Source organism: Kogia breviceps, chromosome 14 (assembly GCF_026419965.1).
Source record: "Kogia breviceps isolate mKogBre1 chromosome 14, mKogBre1 haplotype 1, whole genome shotgun sequence".
NCBI classification, from domain to species: Eukaryota; Metazoa; Chordata; class Mammalia; order Artiodactyla; family Physeteridae; genus Kogia; species Kogia breviceps.
The window spans coordinates 85,814,537-85,836,006 of NC_081323.1; the positions used below are offsets into that span (position 1 = coordinate 85,814,537).

General features: G+C 44.9%; 1 protein-coding gene and 1 long non-coding RNA gene across 7 annotated transcripts in view; one reads left to right on the forward strand and one right to left on the reverse strand.

Annotated features, from left to right (window-relative positions):
- Window positions 1–21,470, forward strand: part of BAIAP2L1 (BAR/IMD domain containing adaptor protein 2 like 1) — a 106,509-nt gene that overhangs the window by 3,826 nt on the left and 81,213 nt on the right. For 2 of the 6 annotated variants that reach the window (XM_059036335.2, XM_059036336.2), the window contains exon 1: window positions 16,092–16,414. The exons of the other annotated variants lie outside the window; for them this stretch is intronic. In XM_059036335.2, coding sequence (XP_058892318.1) covers window positions 16,364–16,414 — 51 coding nt within the window. In that variant the 5' untranslated portion in view covers window positions 16,092–16,363. Of the gene's footprint in view, window positions 1–16,091; window positions 16,415–21,470 lie in introns of those variants that run through there. 6 annotated transcript variants of the gene reach the window in all.
- On the reverse strand, window positions 405–3,596 carry LOC136792497 (uncharacterized). Its single transcript, XR_010836363.1, has 3 exons — window positions 3,473–3,596; window positions 3,228–3,346; window positions 405–1,945 (listed from the first exon to the last, which is right to left on the reverse strand). It is a non-coding gene; the product is annotated as an uncharacterized lncRNA (long non-coding RNA).

Below are 21,470 nucleotides of genomic sequence, written 5' to 3' on the forward strand. Positions count from 1 at the left end.
GAGGAGCATTGCATGATGCAATGGACCATGTCCTCGACATTCCTAAAGCAAAGAGAACAGAATAACCTCCCCGACACCATCAAAGGTGACAGTAAGCTCACCACATCGTCTTCCCTAATCCTCATCTAAGCCCTTAGAATCGGCCCTGGCTATAATCCTGCACTTTAAAGTTTCTCTTGATAACCAGCCAAAGTGTTTTGAGACATTAAACTATTGATACCATCTTTCCGTCAATGACTCCCAAATTTATATTCTCCTAACTCCAGACTCAATCATCCAGTGTCTCCCACACATCTCCACTTGGGGTCTTATAGACATTTTATTTATTTTTCCTAAGAATATCATTTTTATTGTCATCATAGAAGTAACATATTAATAAATATAAAATAAATGAAGAGAAGTTAGCCAAGTTACTTTTGAATAATTATTTAAGATTTCTTTTGTTGTTGCAATAACAAACACCCTCAAAATCTCAGTGACTTAAAGAAACAAATGTTGATTTCTCACTTGTGCTACAAGGCTCAGGGACCTCGGCTGACTGCACAGCCTCCATCTGAGATGTTTCTAGTTTCCACGTCCAGGGACAGAGGGAAGGGTCTGGAGGGTCTCTCGTCAGCAATGAAATGCTCTGGCCTGGAAGTAACATCACTTCTCAATTCATTGGGCAGAACTGGCCACATGGTTTCACACAGTCACAAGACCAGGGAGTAAAATCCTACCATGTGCCCAGAAAGGGGAGAACTGGGACTATTTAGAGCATTAATAACTACTATAATTTTGCCTTATTTATTTATTTATTTATTTTTTTGCGGTATGCAGGCCTCTCACTGTTGTGGCCTCTCCCGTTGCGGAGCACAGGCTCCGGACGCGCAGGCCTAGCGGCCATGGCTCACGGGCTTAGTTGCTCCGCGGCATGTAGGATCTTCCCGGACCAGGGCACGAACCCGTGTCTCCTGCATCGGCAGGCGGATTCTCAACCACTGCGCCACCAGGGAAGCCCATTTTGCCTTTTTAAAAAATCATTTGCCACCCCCAACTCCCCAGAACATGAGCTCCACACAGGCAAGTATCTCTAGTGGTTTGCACATAGTAGGTGCTCAATACGTATTTCTTCAAGGAATGGATGGATTGCGTGGTTAAATTCGTATCTGAAACAGAACGTTAGGAGTTAACTCTAAACCCCAAATCAAACACGTATACTGCAAACATGCAGGAAAGAGGTGCTTCATCTATTCCTGGGCTGTTCTGGAAGCCCAGGAAATTATTTTCAAACTTTTTCCAAGGAGGGGTCCAATGGCTCTCACCAGGTTGGCACAGGTGCCTCTAAAACAGACCAAGAAGAAGTGATCCAGGAGGAAGGGGCGTTTGGCTCTGGCAGGTACAATGCCAGGACCCCACAGCCGATGTTAATATGTCAAAGGCGTCAGATGTGTCACCTCAGCCCGCCTCTCCGTGCCTCAGTCTCCTCCATGCTTTGGGCCCGCGGTGGGGACCAACCGGACAGCTGTTCTCCAAACTGGCCAGCAATTCACAAAAGCTGGGCTGGTGGGGCCGGGGTGGAGGGCGCCCCGTGCTCACCCGTGCAACCAGAGCGCCATCTAGTGGGAGGAGCGGGCAGGCAGGGCAGCGGGCACACACCAGGCCCCCCTGGACCCCAGAAGGCAGCTGGTGCTCAGGAAGGTTTAAGAGGCTCCAAGTCTATGCAAGCCCCAGAGCAAGACGGTCTTTTTCACTTTGCCTGCAGGGCAAGCTGGAACTCCAGGGCTGGGCGGCCCAGGGCGATCAACTCCTGCGTATCCACACCTCTCTGATTCACGGACAGCAACAAGAGGGCATTCAGGAAGAACAGGACTAGACAAGTGAGGTGAGGGAGACAGCTGACTCAGCTCAGAATTGACTCGGTGAGCAAGATATCTTAATGCAGCATTTTAGAAAATCGAAATTACTGCCAAAAAAAAAAAAAAAAAAAAAACTATGATGAACAAAATAGCAAATCCTCAAAGAAGGATGGGATCATTTTCCTGACCTTTCCATCCGCCTCAGACTCCAGTAGGATTCACGGGGCATGTTACAGGTCCTAGGCCTCACCAGCCTGGCCCCGGGAGAGCCCTGGAGGGAGCCAGGGGCACCTGCCACATCAGCCGGGGGCCGGGCTGGGCCAGAGCCTGGGGTCCAGAAGCATGTCATCACCAAGAATGATATGGCCCTGAAGAAAATGGCAAACTCCAGTCCCAATGGGTATTCTGTTTACCCGGGGAAGAAGATTGGTCTCCATACGTTCTCTGCTGTGATGGACACAGGCACTGAGCTCGGAGCCCACCCTGCCCTCAAGGGAGCCACCACAGTCGAGCTGAGACACATAAGGACAGGAGCAGGGCATTAGGGGATTCTCTGCTTGGACTTTAAATAACAGCGAGCCCAGGGGAGACTAGAGCTCAACTTCAGAGCAGCAAACCAGGCAACAGGAACGGCTGCCTCTGGGCACCCTTTCCCTGCACAGCTAAGGACACAGCTTTCCCCCTCTCGATTCCTGTAGCAAAGTGACAGGATGACCCCCGAGGATGTCTCCCACGCTGAGATGCTGGGGTCCCTCCACAGACACGTCATCACACCAAGTTAATGCCCAGGGCCTGCCGTCCTTCATCTCCTCCACTGAGCGCCAGCCAGAGTGGTGGCGTTTATCTCCAAGACAAACAGAGCTGCCCCCATATCCATGACTGGCTGTGTTTACCGCTGATGTCACCTCCATCCCGGGCTTCCTGCTCACTTCCTGGTGACTCAAGGGTGAGCTGCTGGTCAAGGTGAGTCATACTGTGACCCACCCAAACAAGCAAGTATCTGTCTCCCTGGAGTGACCCAGCTGGAGTGAAACCCTACAGATGAAACACGGCCACCGAGGTAAGGAAGGTCGACGAAGGGGCGTCTCAGAACGCCCACCCCTCACTCAGCCCCTTGTGGCAGCCTCCACCAGTACCCTGTGTGTAAAGCTCACGGCATCTCATTCCCATGTTTCAAATGAGAAAAAAAAGGCTCAGAGTGGGGAAGTATCCTGCCCCAAGACACACAGCAAGCAGGTGACGGGAGGGTTTGCTTACTCACTGGTGTAGAGGCAGCAAAATCAGGCCAGGAGAAATGATTTCAAAAGGCAGAAAGAGGAGAGAGGTGTTCCACAGAGAAGCAGGCAAACCAGGTTAGAACAAATCTATCAGGGAATGCAGATCTCTTACGTGTGGGTGTAAATTCCAGCAGGTTCCTGGCTTCTTCCAAAGCAGTCTTCTCCAGATGGTTACCCAGGAATGGTTGCTTTCAGCCTGGTCACCTGGCCCTTTCTCTCCCATGACGATTGCTAAACATCAGTGATTCAGATGGGTGGGCCATCAAAAAACATAATAAATCAACAAGTGTTCACTCTGCAAAAAGTAATGATAACGATAATTAAACTTAAAATGCATCTGTACAGTAGTTGCACAACCTGTGAGGGGTGTGGAAATTCCATGTGCCTCGACCAACAGGCTCAGGGCCTGAAGGTGAGGGGGAAAGAACAGGCTCGCAGATCTCAGCGTGAGCTGCAATCTCTGTTGACAGGGGAGTGAAGTGATCTGGAGATCAAAGGCAGCCTGGCAGGGGAGGGAAGGGGCAGGCTGCCAGCCTCCGAATGTGAACCTGTGACCTCCCTTCAGCCAGCAGTCCCAGGACAGGGTGACCGGCTGGCCTACACAGCTGCTTCTCGCTCCTGTGTATTCCGAGAGGGAGCCTGGCCGGGTAGCTGCAACTCTAGAGAAATGCCACAAAAGAGGCCTCTCGCTGCCCTCGGGGTCATCTGCAGGACTGTCCACCCTCATTCCGGTCTATCAGGACATGGAGGCCCAGGGACAGGATGTGACTTGCTCCAAGTCACATAGGCACTGTTATCACTAAACAGAAATGAAATTCAGCAGGCCTACCATCCAACTCCCTTCCCACCATGTCAGACACACCATCCTGGTGGCCCTGTCCCATTTCCGTGGCAGCAGGAGACCCCTGTCACCAAGTCACAGCGGGGACAGGCCTCAGGAGCCTAGGTCTACCCCGATGTCGAGTCAGGCTGACAACAGCCTGGCAACATTACAAGGCACAAACGCTGTTCCTCTTTCCCAGCTGCTCTTTCTACATGGAGGAAGAATCCATTGAGTCTATACCCAAGAGTCAACCCGATAACCCAACATCTAGCTCAGTCAGAAGGAAAGGAAATACACCCAAATATTTTGTCTGCTTAATATCAAAGATCCAAATGTCTCATGACCTCAGAAGCTCTGATATTTTGTGCCAAAATCTCATCTCCTTTCACCTTTAGAAGAAAGCTGCTACTGTAGGAGAAATCTTGCAAGAATTGTGAACTCAATTACAGCCCTAGAGATGGTTCTATTATTTTAGTTAACAATAATGCATGAAGACTTTTCTACTCAGGGCCCCTGGGGATATTGTCATCATTGTTGTTTTGTGGGAACAATGGCTGACTCAAAAGCAAAGCAGGTGATTTAAGCAAAGCAGGTGGTTTATCTCTACAAGGTTTTTATTTGCCAACTTTGAAAAACGATTCAGAAATATATTGCTTGGAAAAGTGGGTGTAAAATTGTGTTCTTGGGTTTAAGTAAAATAAAAGTGCTCTTGGAAAGTGGCCTAAGGATATAAACTCACAATAGGGGATCTATCCAAGAGAGTCCCAATTTTAATAACATTCTCCCCTTTGGTCTCCATAATCACGTTCTTATTTGACAGTCCATGGGTCTTTTTTGTTTTATCTCCAAAATATGGTCATCCCCCAGATGAAGAAATGTAAATATATTTAAAGTTTCAAGAAGCTCTTTTTCACCATTTGGATTTTTCATTTGAAGATTCATTTGTGTATGTTGACTTCAACACAATCTCAAATCCTCCCAAATTTTAATGACAGTGTATGTCACTTTAGGGATGCTTTCAGCGACAAAGAACGGAAAACTCAGTGCTCACTGATACTGTCAGGGTCCTCCTTTTCTCTCTCTCTCCACTCGCCAATCTCAGTCTGTTGATGTCAGTCTCGTTTGCTAATTCGAGCTTGGAAGGTGGCAGCACCAAAGTCACATCTGCTTTCTGGGAAGCTATTAGGGAGCCAAGCAAACGGCTGCCTGAACCCCCAACCCATTTGCTTTTTCCCCCTCTCAGCAGGTCTTTGTTTACTTCATCTCTTTGGCCAGAACTGTGTCTATTTTGACATTCCCAACTCCAGCCCACGTAGTAGAAAACTTGCCATTATGTGCCTGCTTGTTGCCTTACCAAGGTTATAGCAACTGTAGACTTTAAATATCTGTAAACACAACAGATGAAGCCTAGAATGCATGCTTTTCATTGTTAAGTGCATCCTACTGAGAGTATTAAAATAGCAAAGCTCTTTCTACCATGAATCTATGACCCCTACTTCTGGGCCCCAGGTACCGCCTGACATCATAGCCAAACGCATCCTAAAAGTTTTATAGTCATTGGGCACTAATGGGACATTACAAACCGGCTTACATGGCAAAGTCTGCCTTTAGCACTCAGCAGAGTTTCCATTGATTCTCAAGATTTCTTGTACTTCCTGGCCAATGTCAATAGGTTGGGGACATTTTTAAAGTAACACATAAATTACTACTCAAGGCCTTTGCTTAATTATTTATAATTGTATGCATTTGCCTAATGGAAATTTTCACTTTGTGCTGAATTTCAAGATCCACGGGGATAATACTTCCCCTTTTAGTAAAAGGTTGCATTCTCTCATCGTTTATTGCTCTCATAGATCCATAGAAATTCAGAGTCAGAGCAGAGGCATCGTGTAGACAGAAGGAAAGGTTACGGAGGTCTGAGCTGGTCTGGAAACAAATTCACTGGAAATGCCAGGGCCTAAAGTTGAAGGGGCCCCATATGATGAGGTGGCACCCAGCAGGCACATGGATACAAAGACGGGTGTGTGATAAGTGGGCTTGCAGACAAAAAAAAAAAAAAAAAAAAAAAAGTTCATCAGAGACAGGCTTCTGCTCTCCCTGAAAGAGAATTAAAACATTGAAAGATAGATCATCCCAGTGGAAAAGAATATTCCCTTATATTCCACCCCTCAGCGCCCCCTGCTGTTCACGTTGGGGAACTGCTTGACAATCCAGGTGTTTTCCTTGTGGCTTCACAGCAGAGACAGGGAAGGAAATGAGAATTGCTTATCTGGCTCAATAGATTTCTGTAAAAGCACTTCAGAGCATCTTTCCCCAAGTCTTCTCTCTCAGAAAAAATTCCCAAGTGAAGGTAAAATTGTTCCAGAACTTACTGCGCTTGTTTATCAAGGGAAAATATTGGGCATACCCAGCAACGATTTAAGTCCTACAAAGAGGAAACTTGCTGATGTGGTCGATGTTTGGAATTTGCTAAACACAGAAAACAAATCTGCTTAGAAAAAGAAAGTCTGGAGCTCTCTCTGCTGATGCTTTCCCGTGGAAAAATCAAGACAAGGCAGAAGAAGATAGGCCAGGCAGATCTGCTTCCACAGATTGGCCATTTCCCCGTGAAGCCAAATCACTGTGGTGTTTTCAGGACAACAGACCAGTGTCTCCCTTTCTGCCCTTGGAAAAATAAAGAATGCTCAGGTTATCTTGGCCTCTGGCAAAAAGCCTCTCTTTACAGAGGCCAACCTGCACCTAGAGAAAAAGAAAGACTTCAGAATCAGCACTGTGGACAGAAGTTTAAAAAAAAAATACAGACAATTTTAGAACTAAAAGTGACTTGAAGACCAACTACCCTATTACAGAGGTGAAAAAAATTGAGACCAAGAAGTGAAAAATGCCTTGCCCAGGCCCGCATACAGATAGTGACAGACTGATACATAATCCTTCCTGCTCGCCCAGCCTTTATCACTCCATAAGCAGCCTCACAAGGAAACTACAAAGGCCCTTTTAGGTTTCTGGCTGACTGACCCAGAATTTCTCCAGCTACAAATACTTTAAATGATAAAGTAAATAATAACATAACATAACAAAAATATGCTAATACATAGCTGAGTTTTCAATAAAAAAAGGAAAACAAGATACCAAAAACACAAAGGGAAGAAAACCAAGCCCTGGAACAGAGGATATGGCAGCTCTTAGGGGTGTGGATGGGAGTATGGGAGCTGGAAATGGACCCAAATGTTCAGGTGTTTTGAATGTTAGGTGTTTTACCTACATAAGGACTGTGTAAAAAGGAGAGCAGACACTAAGACCCATTCACACAGTGGGACCCTCAGAAGACCACGTGTCAATAAGAGGGGCACTCAAAAATATTTAAATACTTATTGGCCCAGGGGGAGGACATGGGAATTGGACTTAACTGGGGTCTTGAGCAGAAAAAAATATAATATCCCAAGAGAAATTAACAGCCCAAGCCTGTGATATGGGGCAGGTGCAGAGTTTGAATTTTACCATCTCCTGGGGGAGCTCCTTGGAGTACCTGGCAGGAACAAATACAAAACACGTCTGGAGGAATACTTTACAATTCAGGTCACATGGGGTTCCTAATGACAAATGGATTGCTACAAAAGATGACCTCATAATTAAAAACTACCAAAATAGATAAGGAAATGATGGATCCACCATGCCAGAGAAACAGCAGATACAACCATGGATGAATGAAACAATAGCAACCAAACCAGGCAAGATTAAACAGACAAACAAAAACCACACAGAATTATCTGGTAGAGACTATAAAGTAATACCGTAAATGATTAAAGACATGAAGGAATAGAAACCTGAGGAAATAACACTCTAAAAAATAAACTGAAAGATCTATAGCAAGAGATTGGGTTAGTAATTTTGAAATTTCTCACAAAGCAAAGTTCAGACCTAGATGGTTTCACTGATGAATTCTACTAAACGTTTAAAGAAAAATAAATCCAATTCTTCGTAAACTCTTCCAAAAAATAGAAGATGAGGGAACACTTCCCAACTCCTTCTATAGAGCTGGTATTACCCTAATAAAATAAAAACCAGTCAAAGCCATCACAAGAAAACAATACACCAATATCCCCTATGAATATAGACATGAGTCGTCAACAAAATACTAGCAAACTGAATCCAGCAATGATAAAAGTATTATATACCATGACTAAGTGGAATTTATCCCAGGAATGCAAGGTGGATTCAACACACAAAAATCAGTCATTGTAATACACCAAATACACAGAATAAAGGTCAAAAAACACATGATCATCTCAATAGACACAGAAAAAGCATTTGACAAAATCCAACACTCTTTCATGATAACAACCCTCCATAAACTAGGAATAGAAGGGAATTTCCTCAGTCTACTAGAACTAATGAACAAGGTCAGCAATATTGCAGGTTACAAGAATCAATTATATTTCTGTACACTTGCAATGAATAGTCGGAAAATGAAAATAAGAAAGCAATTTCACTTATAATAGCATCCAAAAGATAAAATACTTAGGAATAAATTGAGCAAAAGTATAAAAGTTGTACCCTGAAAACTACAAAACGTTGTTTAAAGAAATGAAGGAAGACCTAACTAAAAGGAAGGACATTCTGTGTTCATGGATCAGAAGATGTAATATGGTTAAGACAGTAATACTTCCCAAACTGATTGACAGATTCAGTAAAATCCTTATCAAAATTCCTGATGCTTTTCCTGCATAAACTAATAAGCAAATCCTAAAACTGATTTGAAAGTACAAGGCACCCAGGGTAGCCAAAACAATCTTGAAAAAGACAAAAAACAAACAAACAAAAAGACAAAGTTGGAGGACTCATACTTCCCTATTTCAAAACTTACTACAAAGCTACAGTAATGAAGACAGTATGACAGTGTAGTGGTAGGATAGTTGTATAGATCAATTGAGCAGAATTGAAAGTCCAGAAATAAACCCTTACCTTTATGGTCATGTGGCTTTTTATAAGAGTGCCAAGACAATTCAATGGGGAAAAGAATCATCTTTTCAACAAATGGTGCTAGAACAACTGGATATCCACAGGCTAAAGGATGAAATTGGACCTCTTCTTATAGTACACCCCAAAATTAACTCAAAATGAATCATAGACCTAAAACTATAAAACTATTAGAAGAAAGTATAGGGGTAAATCTTTGTGACCTTGGGTTAGGCAATGGTTTTTTAGATATGACACCAAAATCAAAAGCAGGGCTTCTCTGGTGGCGCAGTGGTTGAGAATCCACCTGCCGATGCAGGGGACACAGGTTCGTGCCCCGGTCTGGGAAGATCCCACATGCCACGGAGCGGCTGGGCCCGTGAGCCATGGCTGCTGAGCCTGAGCGTCCGGAGCCTGTGCTCCGCAACGGGAGAGGCCACAACAGTGAGAGGCCCGCGTACCACAAAAAAAAAAAAAAAAATCAAAAGCAACAAAAGGAAAAAAATAGATAAATAGGACTTAAAATGTTTTTGTGCTTCAAAGGACAACCCACAGAAAAGGAGAAAATATTTGTAAATCTATGTATCTGATAAGGGACTTGTATCCAGAATAAATAAAGAACTCTGATGACTCAATAAGAAGAAGATAAAATAACACACTTTAAAAAAGGGCGAAGGATCTAAATAGACATTTCTCCAAAGATGATAAACGAGAAGTACATGAAAAATGCTCAACATCATTAGCCACTAGGGAGATGCAAATGAAAACCACAATTCAAACCCTGTAGGATGGCTATAATCAAAAAGAAAAATAATAACAAGTGTTGGCAAAGATGTGGAACCCTCATACATTGCTGGTGGAAGTGTAAAATGATGCAGCCACTTTGAAAAACAGTTTGGTGATTCTTAAAAATGTTAAGCACACAATGACCTTATGACCCAGCAAATCTATTCCCATGCATGTACATAAAAGAAGTGAAAATATACATCCACACAAAAACTTATACACAAACAGTCACAGCAGTATTATTCACAACAGCCAAAAGTGGAAACAACCTGAATGTCCATCAATGGATGAATGCATAAACAAATGTGGTTTATCCATACAATGGAATATTATTTGGCAATCAAAAGGAATGATGTAGTGATAGATGCTACAACATGGATGAACCTTGAAAACTCTGTACTAAGTGAAAGAAGCCAATTGTAACAACCACATATTGTATGATTCCATTTATATGAAATGTTCATAATAGGCAAATTCACCGAGACAGAAAGCAGATGTAGTGGTTGTGTAGGACTGGGGGAGAGGATTGGGGAGAAATGGGGAGAAACAGCTAATGGGTACAGGATTTCTTTTCAGGGTGATGAAAATGTTCTAAAATTGATGGCAGTAATGGTTGCACAACTTTATGAATAAACTACCAACCACTGAATTGTACACTTTAATGGGTATGTTATATGTGAATTATATCTCAATAAAGCTGTTTTTAAAAAAAATAAACTGATAGTTGAAAAGGAATATAATAGAATGTAGAGAAATGAAAAACCATCTTGAACTTTTAAAAATATTTATTATTTATTTATTTGGCTGCTTCAGGTCTTAGCTGCAGCATGCGGGATCTTCATTATGACTTGCAGGATCTTCTTTTTTTTTTGTAGTTGCTGCATGCGAACTCTTAGTTGTGGCATGTGGGATCTAGTTCCCTGACCAGGGATTGAACCTGGGCCTCCCTGCATTGGGAGCACAGAGTCTTAGCCACTGGACCACCAGGGAAGTCCAAATCTTGAACTTTAAAACTCAAAGGACAAGTTAAATAGGAATTTAACACAGCCAAATAAAGAATGAGTGATTTAGGGCTTCCCTGGTGGCGCAGTGGTTGAGAGTCCACCTGCCAATGCAGGGGACACGGGTTCGTGCCCCGGTCTGGGAAGATCCCACATGCCGCGGAGTGGCTGGGCCCGTGAGCCATGGCTGCTGAGCCTGTGCATCCGGAGCCTGTGCTCCGCAATGGGAGAGGCCGCAATAGTGAGAGGCCTGCGTACCACACACACACAAAAAAAAGAATGAGTGATTTAGAAGATGATTCTGGAGAAATTATCTGGAATGCAGCACAGAATGATAAAGATGTGAAAAATGTAAAAGAGGGGTATGATTTCTACACCCAGCTAAACTACCAGTCAGTAGTGAGATCCCTTTCAACATCTCCAGCTCTGATTTCATCATGACAAACTTAAGTGTTTGTTGACACAAAACACAACAACTATTAAAGTGTTGCTGGATAAAATATCACTTCTAGAAATAAACAAAATAACATTTTCAGGATACTTGTTAATAATTCTTGAGCAACAGAGAGGATGGATTAAGATTTGAGCTTTCTAAACAGGATAAACTTGAAAAGCAGAAATGGTTCGAATATCACTGAAGTGACAAAATGTGTTTTCATATAAATCTTATGGAGTCTGTTGAAACTTCATGATCATATAGAATTTATGGTAAATTAATACGTGTTGCATTTAACTCTTATTCCTAGAAGGGCTTATACCAGAGTTGAATACACCCCTATCCTTTAGATACATCATTTAGTGTTTTTTGGGTTTTTTTTTAAACTTTCTTCCTTCCTTCCTTTCTTTCTTTCTTTCTCTATTTTTGGCTGTGTTGGGTCTTTGTTGCTATGCAAGGGCTTTCTTCAGTTGTGGGGATCAGGGGCTTCTCTTCATTGTGGTGTGCAGGCTTCTCATTGCAGTGGCTTCTCGTTGCGGAGCACGGGCTCTAGGCACTCAAGCTTCGGTAGTTGCAGCTCGTGGGCTCAGTAGTTGTGGCTCACGGGCCCAGTTACCCCGTGGCATGTGGGATCCTCCTGGACCAGGGCTCAAGCCTGTGTCCCCTACGCCTGCAGGCGGACTCTCAACAACTGCGCCACCATGGAAGTCCCTCATTTAGTGTTTTTCTGAATTTGATAAATATGTACCTTTTTTGAGCACTAACATTTTTAGTGTATAAATATATAACAGTGACTGGGTGTTTACTCTGCAATTTACTGTGCTAGAAAATTCACAGCTTTTTATCAAATTCTGTTCATGCCAATGCTTTGTTACCTTTTGATAGTTGTTGAATAGAATCTGTATATTCCCTTCTAGACTTCCGACCCACAATCTGTTTTGCAGTGGTTTATTCTATTGTTTTTTGAAAACTGAAGAAAGCAAACCCCCGCTGTAGTTGTTTCTTATGAAATGAAGAGCATCTTGACTACCTCATAAGTTTATCCTCCTAACAGTTCTTGAGCACCTACTATGTGTCAGGGACTGAGCAGCCTGCAGTGAACAAGGCAAAAATCGTCCTTGCCCTTGTGACACTTGTATTCTTATGGTGGGTGGTGGGTGGGAGGACATGATCAACAAAAAGATGAACAAGAAAAAGATTAGTAGTGTCTTCGTTTCCCCTGGCCACTGTAACAAATTACTGCAAATTTAGTGGCTTAAAACTACACACATTTATTCTCATGTAGCTCTGGGGCAGATGTCTGAAAAGAGTCTTACAGGGCTAAAACCAAGATGTCAGCAGGGCTAGTTCCTTCTGGAGGCTCTGAGGGGAGAATCCACATACTTGCCTTTTCCAGCTTCTCGGGGCCTCCTGTAGTCCTTGGCTGGTGGCCTCCTCGTCCATCTTCAAAGCCCATCACTCCAGTCTCTGCCATCGCATTGCCTCCTCCTCCAGACTTCTGAGTTCCTCTAATAAGGACCTTTGTGATTATAACTGGCCCATCCAGATAATCCAAAACAATCCCCTCCTCTCCAAATCCGTATCTTGATCACATTTGCAAAGTCCCTTTTGTCATATAAAGTAACATTCACAGGTTATGAGGATTAGGACTTGAACATCCTGGGGAAACTTTATTCAGCCTACCATAGCTAGAGATAAGCACTATTAGAATTAAAACAGAGTGCTGTGTGAGAGCTGGCCTGAAATACTATCAATACTTCAGGTGAAGGAAGGTCCCTGTAGGCGGAAATCCACATTACAGGGAAATACTGTAGTGGGGAGAACGGTCTACGCAGAGGGAACAGCTAGTGAAAATCTCTACAGCAGGGAAATTCCCTGGCAGTCCAGTGGTTAGGACTCGGTGCTTTCATTGCCGAGGGCATGGCTCAATCCCTGGGTGGGGAATTTAGGGGAAAAAACAACAACAACTCTACAGCAGAAATAAATTTGGCATGCTGGAGAAGTTAGTGCTGCTTGGATGGGAAGGAAGTTACAGAAAGGCAAGTGAGTTTTCAACTTACATTTGCTTTTTCAGAATAAGAACACTTAAAGCCATGTCTAATCTCTGGGTCTTTAAATGGTCATTTGCCCCAAATTACTGTTATTGGCACGGACCCCTTTGGTCACAAAACATAGTGGAATTCTTGTGGACATACCAGGGCACCCATCAAGGCAGAGAGCCCATTGGCAGGCCCCACAGTAAGTTCAGAAGAAGGCATAAACTTTGGACTTCCTTGGTGGTCCCGTGGTTAAGACTCTGTGCTCCCAATGCAGGGGGCACCGGTCGGGGAACTAAGATCCTACAAGCTGCTCGACACGGCCAAAAAAAAAAGGCATAAACCTCAAAACAAGAGACAGTTTGGAGTGTGGCTTTCAAAATCTTATTGACGTTGTCACCGGCAATTGCATCTTACAACTTTTGTTAACATAGACAGGATTTTTGGTTATTTAAACTCAAGCAGGAGCTAAGAGAGGAAAGCTTGGTTGCCCGGCCCCTGAAGGTGTGGAGCTGATCTCCAGTGAGGTCAGACCAGTCCTTCGGGCCGGGGTTCCGGGCAGTTGGAGAGCAGCTGCAGTGCTTTCTCAGCAGGCAGAAATCTGCCTCTCACCTTCTCCTGAGTCATTCCTTTCTATTGATTTCACTTTACTTCACGCTGAGCATCATGAAATCTCAGAACAACTAAGACTGAGGGTTTTCAAGTTTGCATGAAACCACACACCTGAAGAGCCTAATACAAAGGGCCTTTGGAGAATGCTCCCATCTTTTTAAACCTATAGCACATTTGACTGTACCTCTACTACAGCTTTCATTGCAGTCCTCCTTAAATTCTACCTCCTGCACATGTATGAAAGGCTTGGGTCAAGGCCAGTACACTCGGCACTCCTGCCCCCAGGAGAGCCCCTGGCACAGAGCAGATAATCAATACTCTCTTGTTATTTGGGACTGGGAGGCACTAGTCCTGATGTCGGTATAGACCAAGAGCTGACCATTCTCTAAGACTTCTAAAGGAGCAGGATGGTCCTAACCAGGAAATTATTTCCATAAAGGAGAGTTCAATAGGACAGTTAAATATCTGTTTGAAGATTTGCATACAATTGTGAACCTGGTCCTTCTATCAAATTCCAACCCTGGAAATCAAACTGGGCCATCTGAGGTTTGTGCCGGTTTTATGGCGTTTTTTTTTTTTTTTTTGTGGTACGCGGGCCTCTCACTGTTGTGGTCTCTCCCATTGCGGAGCGCAGGCTCCGGACGCGCAGGCTCAGCGGCCATGGCTCACGGGCCCAGCCGCTCTGCAGCATGTGGGATCTTCCCGGACCGGGGCACGAACCCGTGTCCCCTGCATCGGCAGGCGGATTCTCAACCACTGCGCCACCAGGGAAGCCCCTATGGCGGTTTATTAATTGCCCCAAACCACAATGCTGAGCTGTGGGGTGTTAAAGGTTAAGCCTCTGCTCTTTCCGGCTCCTCGGTTGACTGCCTTGCAGCAGAGGGTGAAATGACCCCATTCATCAGAAGGCACAGAGGGAGGTTCTAAAACAAAAGGTAACCGACCTGCAAAGTTAAGGCAGCGATTTTCAAGTTTAAATAAAAACCAACAGACATCCTTGAAGAGCCCAACAGGTAACGGTGATAATGATAAGGTCATCAGTTCACTCAATGTGGCAAATAAAACCCACCTGGCAAATCTTATGAGTCAAATGCTAGAAATCTGTTAAGGAAAGAGGCAGCTGCTTCCACTGCCTGAAACCTAGGGCTGTTGTGTTATTTCCCCCAACACCCAAGGACACATAACCTTTTGGTTCCCAAGCATGATATGCTTTATAGCTTGCAAAACCTGATAACATTGTCCCAGAGTCCAAGTTGTTGATTCTAAGTCCAGCTGCATCTCATGCTCTGGTGTTCCCACCTAGGTCACACAGTGCTTTCTTTGTGTACATTTCCCAGTGAATTTTATAACAGGAGCAGTTTAGAAGCCTCATGACCTAACAGCCCATAAAAGATGAAATTGCACCCAGATAGAAGTTGTTAAAATCCAGCATGAGATCTCCTGCCCTTGTTGGGTGAGTGTCTCAGATACGAAGCCGTGTTTCCCGCTCGGAGAAGCCTTTTCTGGATCCTCAGGGTCTGGGCCGGGGCTGGAGATAGGACGGGGATTTATTTACTACTCCACAACACCCGCACTCACCACGGTCTTGTAAATCTCGATCTTGTGAATAGCACGGTTACATCGCATTGAATTAAAGGTCCTTCTGAGAGCAAAGTTTAAAGACGTACTGCTATTTTTGTAACCAGATCGTGGCATTTATAATTTTTTCATATATGAGGATCTTCCAAAAAGGGCTGCAAGTGGCAGCCCCTTTCCTCCACCTATGAGAGCCTATGTCCTGATCTTTGAGATCAGGGACACGGGTGCGCAGGAAGGGGTCAAGCAGGGAAATCAATACAAATGGGGGACGTGGGACCCTCTTCCCGAGTCCCCAAAAGTCAGCTGGGGGTAGCGCCCGCGGAGAGCGTGGGTGTCAGGGCATCCGTCGCCAGCACTGTGAGGATCACTACAGGGCTCTAGGACCACAGAGGCCTGACGGACTTCGGTGTGGGCTCCAAGCAGAACAGCCTCGCGGGGTCCCGGCCCCGGCGCTCCAGCCGGCCAGTGCGCCTCAGGTGGGGACGCTGCGCCCACTTGGCCCAGCTCACCTTCGCCCCGCCCACATGGGGCCGCTACACTCCGCCCACCCACCGCCTCAAGAAGGCTTGCCCGGCTCACTTGGCCCAGCGCGCCTCTGCCCCGCCCACACGGGCCTCACTGACCCGCCCACCACGGGCCGCCCGCTCGGCCCGCCTCCTTCCCACTGCCCCTGCCGCCTCAGGTGGGGTAGCCCCGCCCACCCGGGCCGCCCCGCCTCGCGGCCGCCCCGCCCACCCCGCCCGCCTCAGGTGGGGCCTCCTGGCCCGCCCTGCTCGCTCCAGCGGGGTTGGGCCGCTTCTCCTCAGCTCCTCAGGGGCAACCGCGGCGGTGGCGGTAGCGCTGCAAGTTTTGACGTTTCGGACGCGGAGGCGCGCGCCTGCACCCCCCGGCCGACGGCTGTGGAGGCGGCTGACCCTCGAGGGCCCCTCAGCCGCGCCCCGGCGCTCCCGCCGCCCAGGGTCGGGCGGCCACGAGGGCCGGCCGCGTTCTCCCGCGCTCGCCAGCCCGGCGGCTGCAGCCATGTCGCGGGGGCCGGAGGAGGTGAACCGGCTCACGGAGAGCACCTACCGGGTAAGCTGGCCGGGGCGGCCCAGGACCCTGGGAGTGCCGTGGTTCGGGTTTCGAGGGCGGGAGTCCCGGGGACAGTGGGGGTGCCGGGGTTCGAGGCCGGGGAAGTGGGGAGGCCCCGCCGGCGGCCGGCAGTCCTCGCCGGGGGAGACGGTCGGGATTTTTCACCTTCGGGGTGAGGAGGGGACTTTACGCGGGAATGTCCTTCCCTCCCCCATCCTCTCCCCTTCTCCCCTCCCCCTCCTCTCCCCTCCCAGCGCTGGAGACGCCCAACAGATTACACATTTCACAAGCAAAAGTCTGTGGGGAGAGTTGGGGGCGGGGGCGTCTTGTGTCGCCCCTGGGGCGCGTCCTCCTCCCCAGCTTCTCCTTGGGGTCGGTGACCGCGCCGGCGTGGCTGCGGCGATTAAGCTCTCGGAGAGCAAAGAGCCAAGCTCGAGTTTCCTCTGAGAATGTAGGGGGGGGAAACTCCCAGCTAATTAACAAGCGCCAGGTGAGCTGGGCTCGGCGCGGGGGCCTCCGGGGGGCGCTCCCTCTGAGACCCTGTCTCACACAGCTTTAAGTTCAGCTTTGGCTTTTTAGACATCGATTTTTTTTGTGAGGTTATGGGAGTCAAAAAATGCCCGAGGTTTGAATAAAATTGACCTAACCTCAAGGAATGAGTCGATGGTCATTCTCTTAATTTGCACTTATTACGAGAGAATGTTTCCAGAAACGAACATAGATTTAGGATTAGTGGCCAGTTTAGTAAGTTTAAGTACTTATAAATGAATTCCAGTTGAAATAAGATATGTGTTTAATCATCTGATATTAATAGAATACAAAACAGCTTTTGTTTTAATTCAGCTTAGGCTGATGGAACTCAGGTTCTCTAATTCATTTGTAGCCATTTTTAAGACCCACAGGTGGGTCATTTTTATAGTTTGTTTGTTTGTTTTTTAACCCTAAAATTTAGTTTCTAGTTTTGCAAGGTCTGAGTGAATTCCTGAAATCAGAGTTTATTGACGTTTATTGGATAAGAATAAAAGCATGAAAATAGGTTCATAATCCTTCGAAATTTAAAAGATTGGTTCCCTTCATCTGGATACACAAATACTGTCATATGTAGATTATACTGCATAGATAGATACAGTAGGTACAGTTGTCATGGTATTTTTGGGCTCAGTAAGTAAATGTGACCAAAATCCGTTCCTTATTCATGTTTCCTTAAGAGGGCAGTTTTTAGAAATCCCAGAAATTTGAATGTTAAAGTTTTACCTTTGGGTTGAGATTGTTTAATATTTAAATGATCCTGAAGATGGTGGGGTAGGAAGTGGGGCGTGTTAACAAAGTGTGTAAATATAACATTTTTACTATTGGACTTGGGAGTAGTGGCTACTCTGATGACTGTCCAGTTAAGGACGGGAAAACTGTACATTTGTGAGGAAGGCAGATCATTGCAAGTTTGAGTGGAGTTTGCGCGCCTCCTGCCTCCAAAACACAGACACATATATCTTTCCAACCTGAGATACCAGCTCTGGCATGCAATCCTGAAGTCACTCTTCTCTGCTTTTTCTCCCAATTCTTCCTGACTTTCATTTTAGTGGTGACTCAGTGGAGGGACTGTACTCAAGTGAATTACAGTGCCACAAACGCCAACGTCGCATTCGTGTTTTGAAAGGCTGTAATACACTGAAGATTAGAGACCAGTACCTTATTGCTTTCTACTCCCAGTTGTCTTAAAAGATACAAAAAGCTCACAGATGTTTATTGACTGAGTTTAATCACCATTTCCTCGTTAATGTTTTGGGGTCATGTTTAGGTTGGGATGGTGGGTTAATAATTTACAGCTCCAGACAACAAGTTTATATGTAATCTATGAAGTGAATGCTGCTAGCTCACGCTTTGACTATGATGGCAGTGCACAGTGAAATTTTACGTTCACAGGTCTGATTGAAAGCCCAGCATCTTTTCACCACCTCCTCTTTGGGTTCTTCCCTGCCCCCACCCCACCCCACCAAGACCAAAGCTGAAAACAATTTAAGCTTTAATATGGTAAAAATCTCCCTGCAGTGTTGATGAACCTAGAAAAGAGATCTCCTTTATGTTACCTGGCAAACTAGAATGTTTTACTAATAGAAACACAACCTAACCAGGTGTGTTTACAAAAGCCACCTGCAAGTGAAATTTTATGACTTACATGGGTTTTAGATTTTTTTAATACTCAAATTTCTCTAACTTTGAAATAAAGGAATAAATTCTTTAGAGAAAAGGGGGAATCATAAAGTGGTGTGATCCTCTGTATTCAGTATCAAATATCTTTAAATATTTATTTAAACATTTACTGAGTTTTCTAAAATGTATACTTAGACAAATGATTAGTGGAGAGCCATGCTAAATCCCAGGACGATGTGTATTTTACGGTGTCACAAGCAAATGGCATGGTAGTAAGTCCCCAAATGTCAGGTAGTGTCTCTGTTGCTGATTAGAATTAAGCCAAATATCCCTCTCCGTCCCCACTCTTCAGCCTATACTATGCCCATAATTTTCCCTCAGCATCTTGCTTGTGATTTTGCATGGTTTTCTGATGAGTACATGCTTTAGTGGTACAAGGAAGAAGTAAAGTTCAAAAAAACCCGTAATTAAAAGTAACCACACACACGCAAAAAAGTAACCACAACCTTCCTAGAAGTTAGAACTGTTGGTCTTAGGAAGTTGAGGGCTGGATGTGATGTCATCCAGGGATGTCAACCCTATGCTGAAGCAGCAGCATGGGGAAAGGGACACAGAGGTCTTTGTTTAAATGCCACCTTCTCAGAGTCCTACTCAAACAGCTTTAAAATCCCAGATGACGCCATCCATCTCCCATTCCCACCTAAGCCTACTTTACCTTCCCCCCTCCCCACAGTGCTTATAACCTTAGCATGTAATATATATTTACTTATCATGTATGTTCATTCCTACTCCAACTAGAATGTGAGCTCCCAAAGGAAAGAAGCTTTGTTTGGTTGTGTTCCGATCAATTAGAACAGTTCCTAGTAGGTGTACATATTTGTTGAATAAATGAACATTTAATTAATTTCATTAGTACCTGTCCTGTGCCAGTCTCCACTCTCCCTCCCTTGGCACTTTGTTTCATAAGAAGTGTACATCAGCCGTCTAGGTGGACGTGGATCTCGTTTACCATTGAGAAAGTGAGGCCCAAAGGCTGTGAGACACCAGTGCCCGCATGTCAGTTCCCCTGCCAGCCTCCATCCCTCTTCTTTTTTGTATAGAAATTTAGCTTGTAGTGGCCCACAAATGCACAAACCAAATACATTTTCATACTTCAATCACCTAAGATGTCACCCAGAAATTTTTGTCATCGTTAACTCATCATCATTGACATGTTTTGAACAAACCTTTAAAGAAGAAAATGAGGTACTTTTGTTCTTTCACTGGGTAGAGCGAGGAGTCTAGGCCTATGTGCTAGGTTTTGTTTGTGTAAGCGTGGTTTCTTTTCTCGACTCGGCTCTAAGTAGGGACATGGAAGTGAAAGTCCCTGCCTGGTTGGCTTCTAGTGTGGACTGTGGCATATAGGTCTAGCTTTGGAAGCTTTCAGTTGCTGTTTACGTTTATTGTTGTCGCTGTGTGGGCTACTTGATATCTTCATGTGTTCCCACCATAACACTACTTTCTTCAGGTGTGCTGAAGATAAAATGGGACTTGCAGAAGACCAGACAACTTGCTTTTGGCTCCATGATGACTAAAAAAGGCGATTGTAAGAATCAGGTGCCAGGTAGCGGCAGAAACTGTTGCCAGGTATCAAATATTAAACTGCACAGCCCAGTATTGGAGCTTTTTGTATGGTAAACTGAAAACACAAAGCCAAACACTGAATGTCCTTTCTTGTCATAACATTTTTCTTGATTGGAAAGAGGTTTTAGAACTACAATAACATTGCTAAGCAGACAGAGCAACATCCTTTTTAATGAAGGCTAGGGCCACTTGGACGTGTGACACCAAGTTTCAGGTTGCTTTTGAGTTTACACTTGTGACATTATTCCAGGATTAGGCATTAATTCTTGCCTTGCACTTTTATCATAATGAGCTGCAGGCAGACCTGCAGGGGAAACCTAATGTCTGTGCAATTGCAACCAGTTGGATTTTTTTCCCCTCAACATTCCACATAGGTATTTATTCCGCAGTTCAAAAGTAAAAATCATTATAAAAGCAGCACAAGTATTCATTTAACTTATCTGTGTTAACATTTGCAAATGTATATATTTTTATTTCTAAAACTTTTATTTTTAATTATTATTGAAGTAGAGTTGATTTACAATGCTGTGTTAATTTCTGCTGTACAGCACAGTGATTCAGTTATACATATATGTACATTCAGTAGGACCTGTTGTTTATCCATTCTTATTTCTAAAACTTTTTATTGAACTTTAATATGCCCACTGAAAGGTTTGCTTAGGCCTGTAGAGCTCACTGAATTGTCACAAACTGAACCCACTTGTGTAACCAGCACCCAGATCAAGAAGTAGACCACGACCAGCCCCCAGAGTCCCTCTCATGGCCCCTGCCAGTCACTGTATCCCCTCCAAGATAACTACTCTCCTGACTTCTAGCAGCGCTCGTTAGTTTGGCTTGCTTCGTCTGCCTTCTTTCACCCAACGTGTCTGTTGGATTTATCCATATCATTGTCGTAGTTGTACTTAGTAGATCTAACTCCACTGTAGTTAGTAGATGCCCCATGCATGCGGGATCTAGTTCCCCAATCAGGGATCGAACCTGGGCCCCCTGCATTGGGAGTGTGGAGTCCCAGCCACTGGACCACCAGAGAAGTCCCTGTTATTTTTAATTTGGGTCTTCTCCCCACTTAGATTGTACATGCTTGTGAACAAGTCCTCCAGATTAAACTTCCCAGCATTTCCCACAGTCATTCATGTTTTATTAATTTACATGTGTGTGTTGGTTTTAATCTCAGAGGCTCTTTAAAACTATATTTTTCTCTGATACCAGAGAATTTCCAAAATTTCTATGAATATTTACACCAAAAGTAAGTCACCCAGAATCCCACACTGTTAACTCTTAC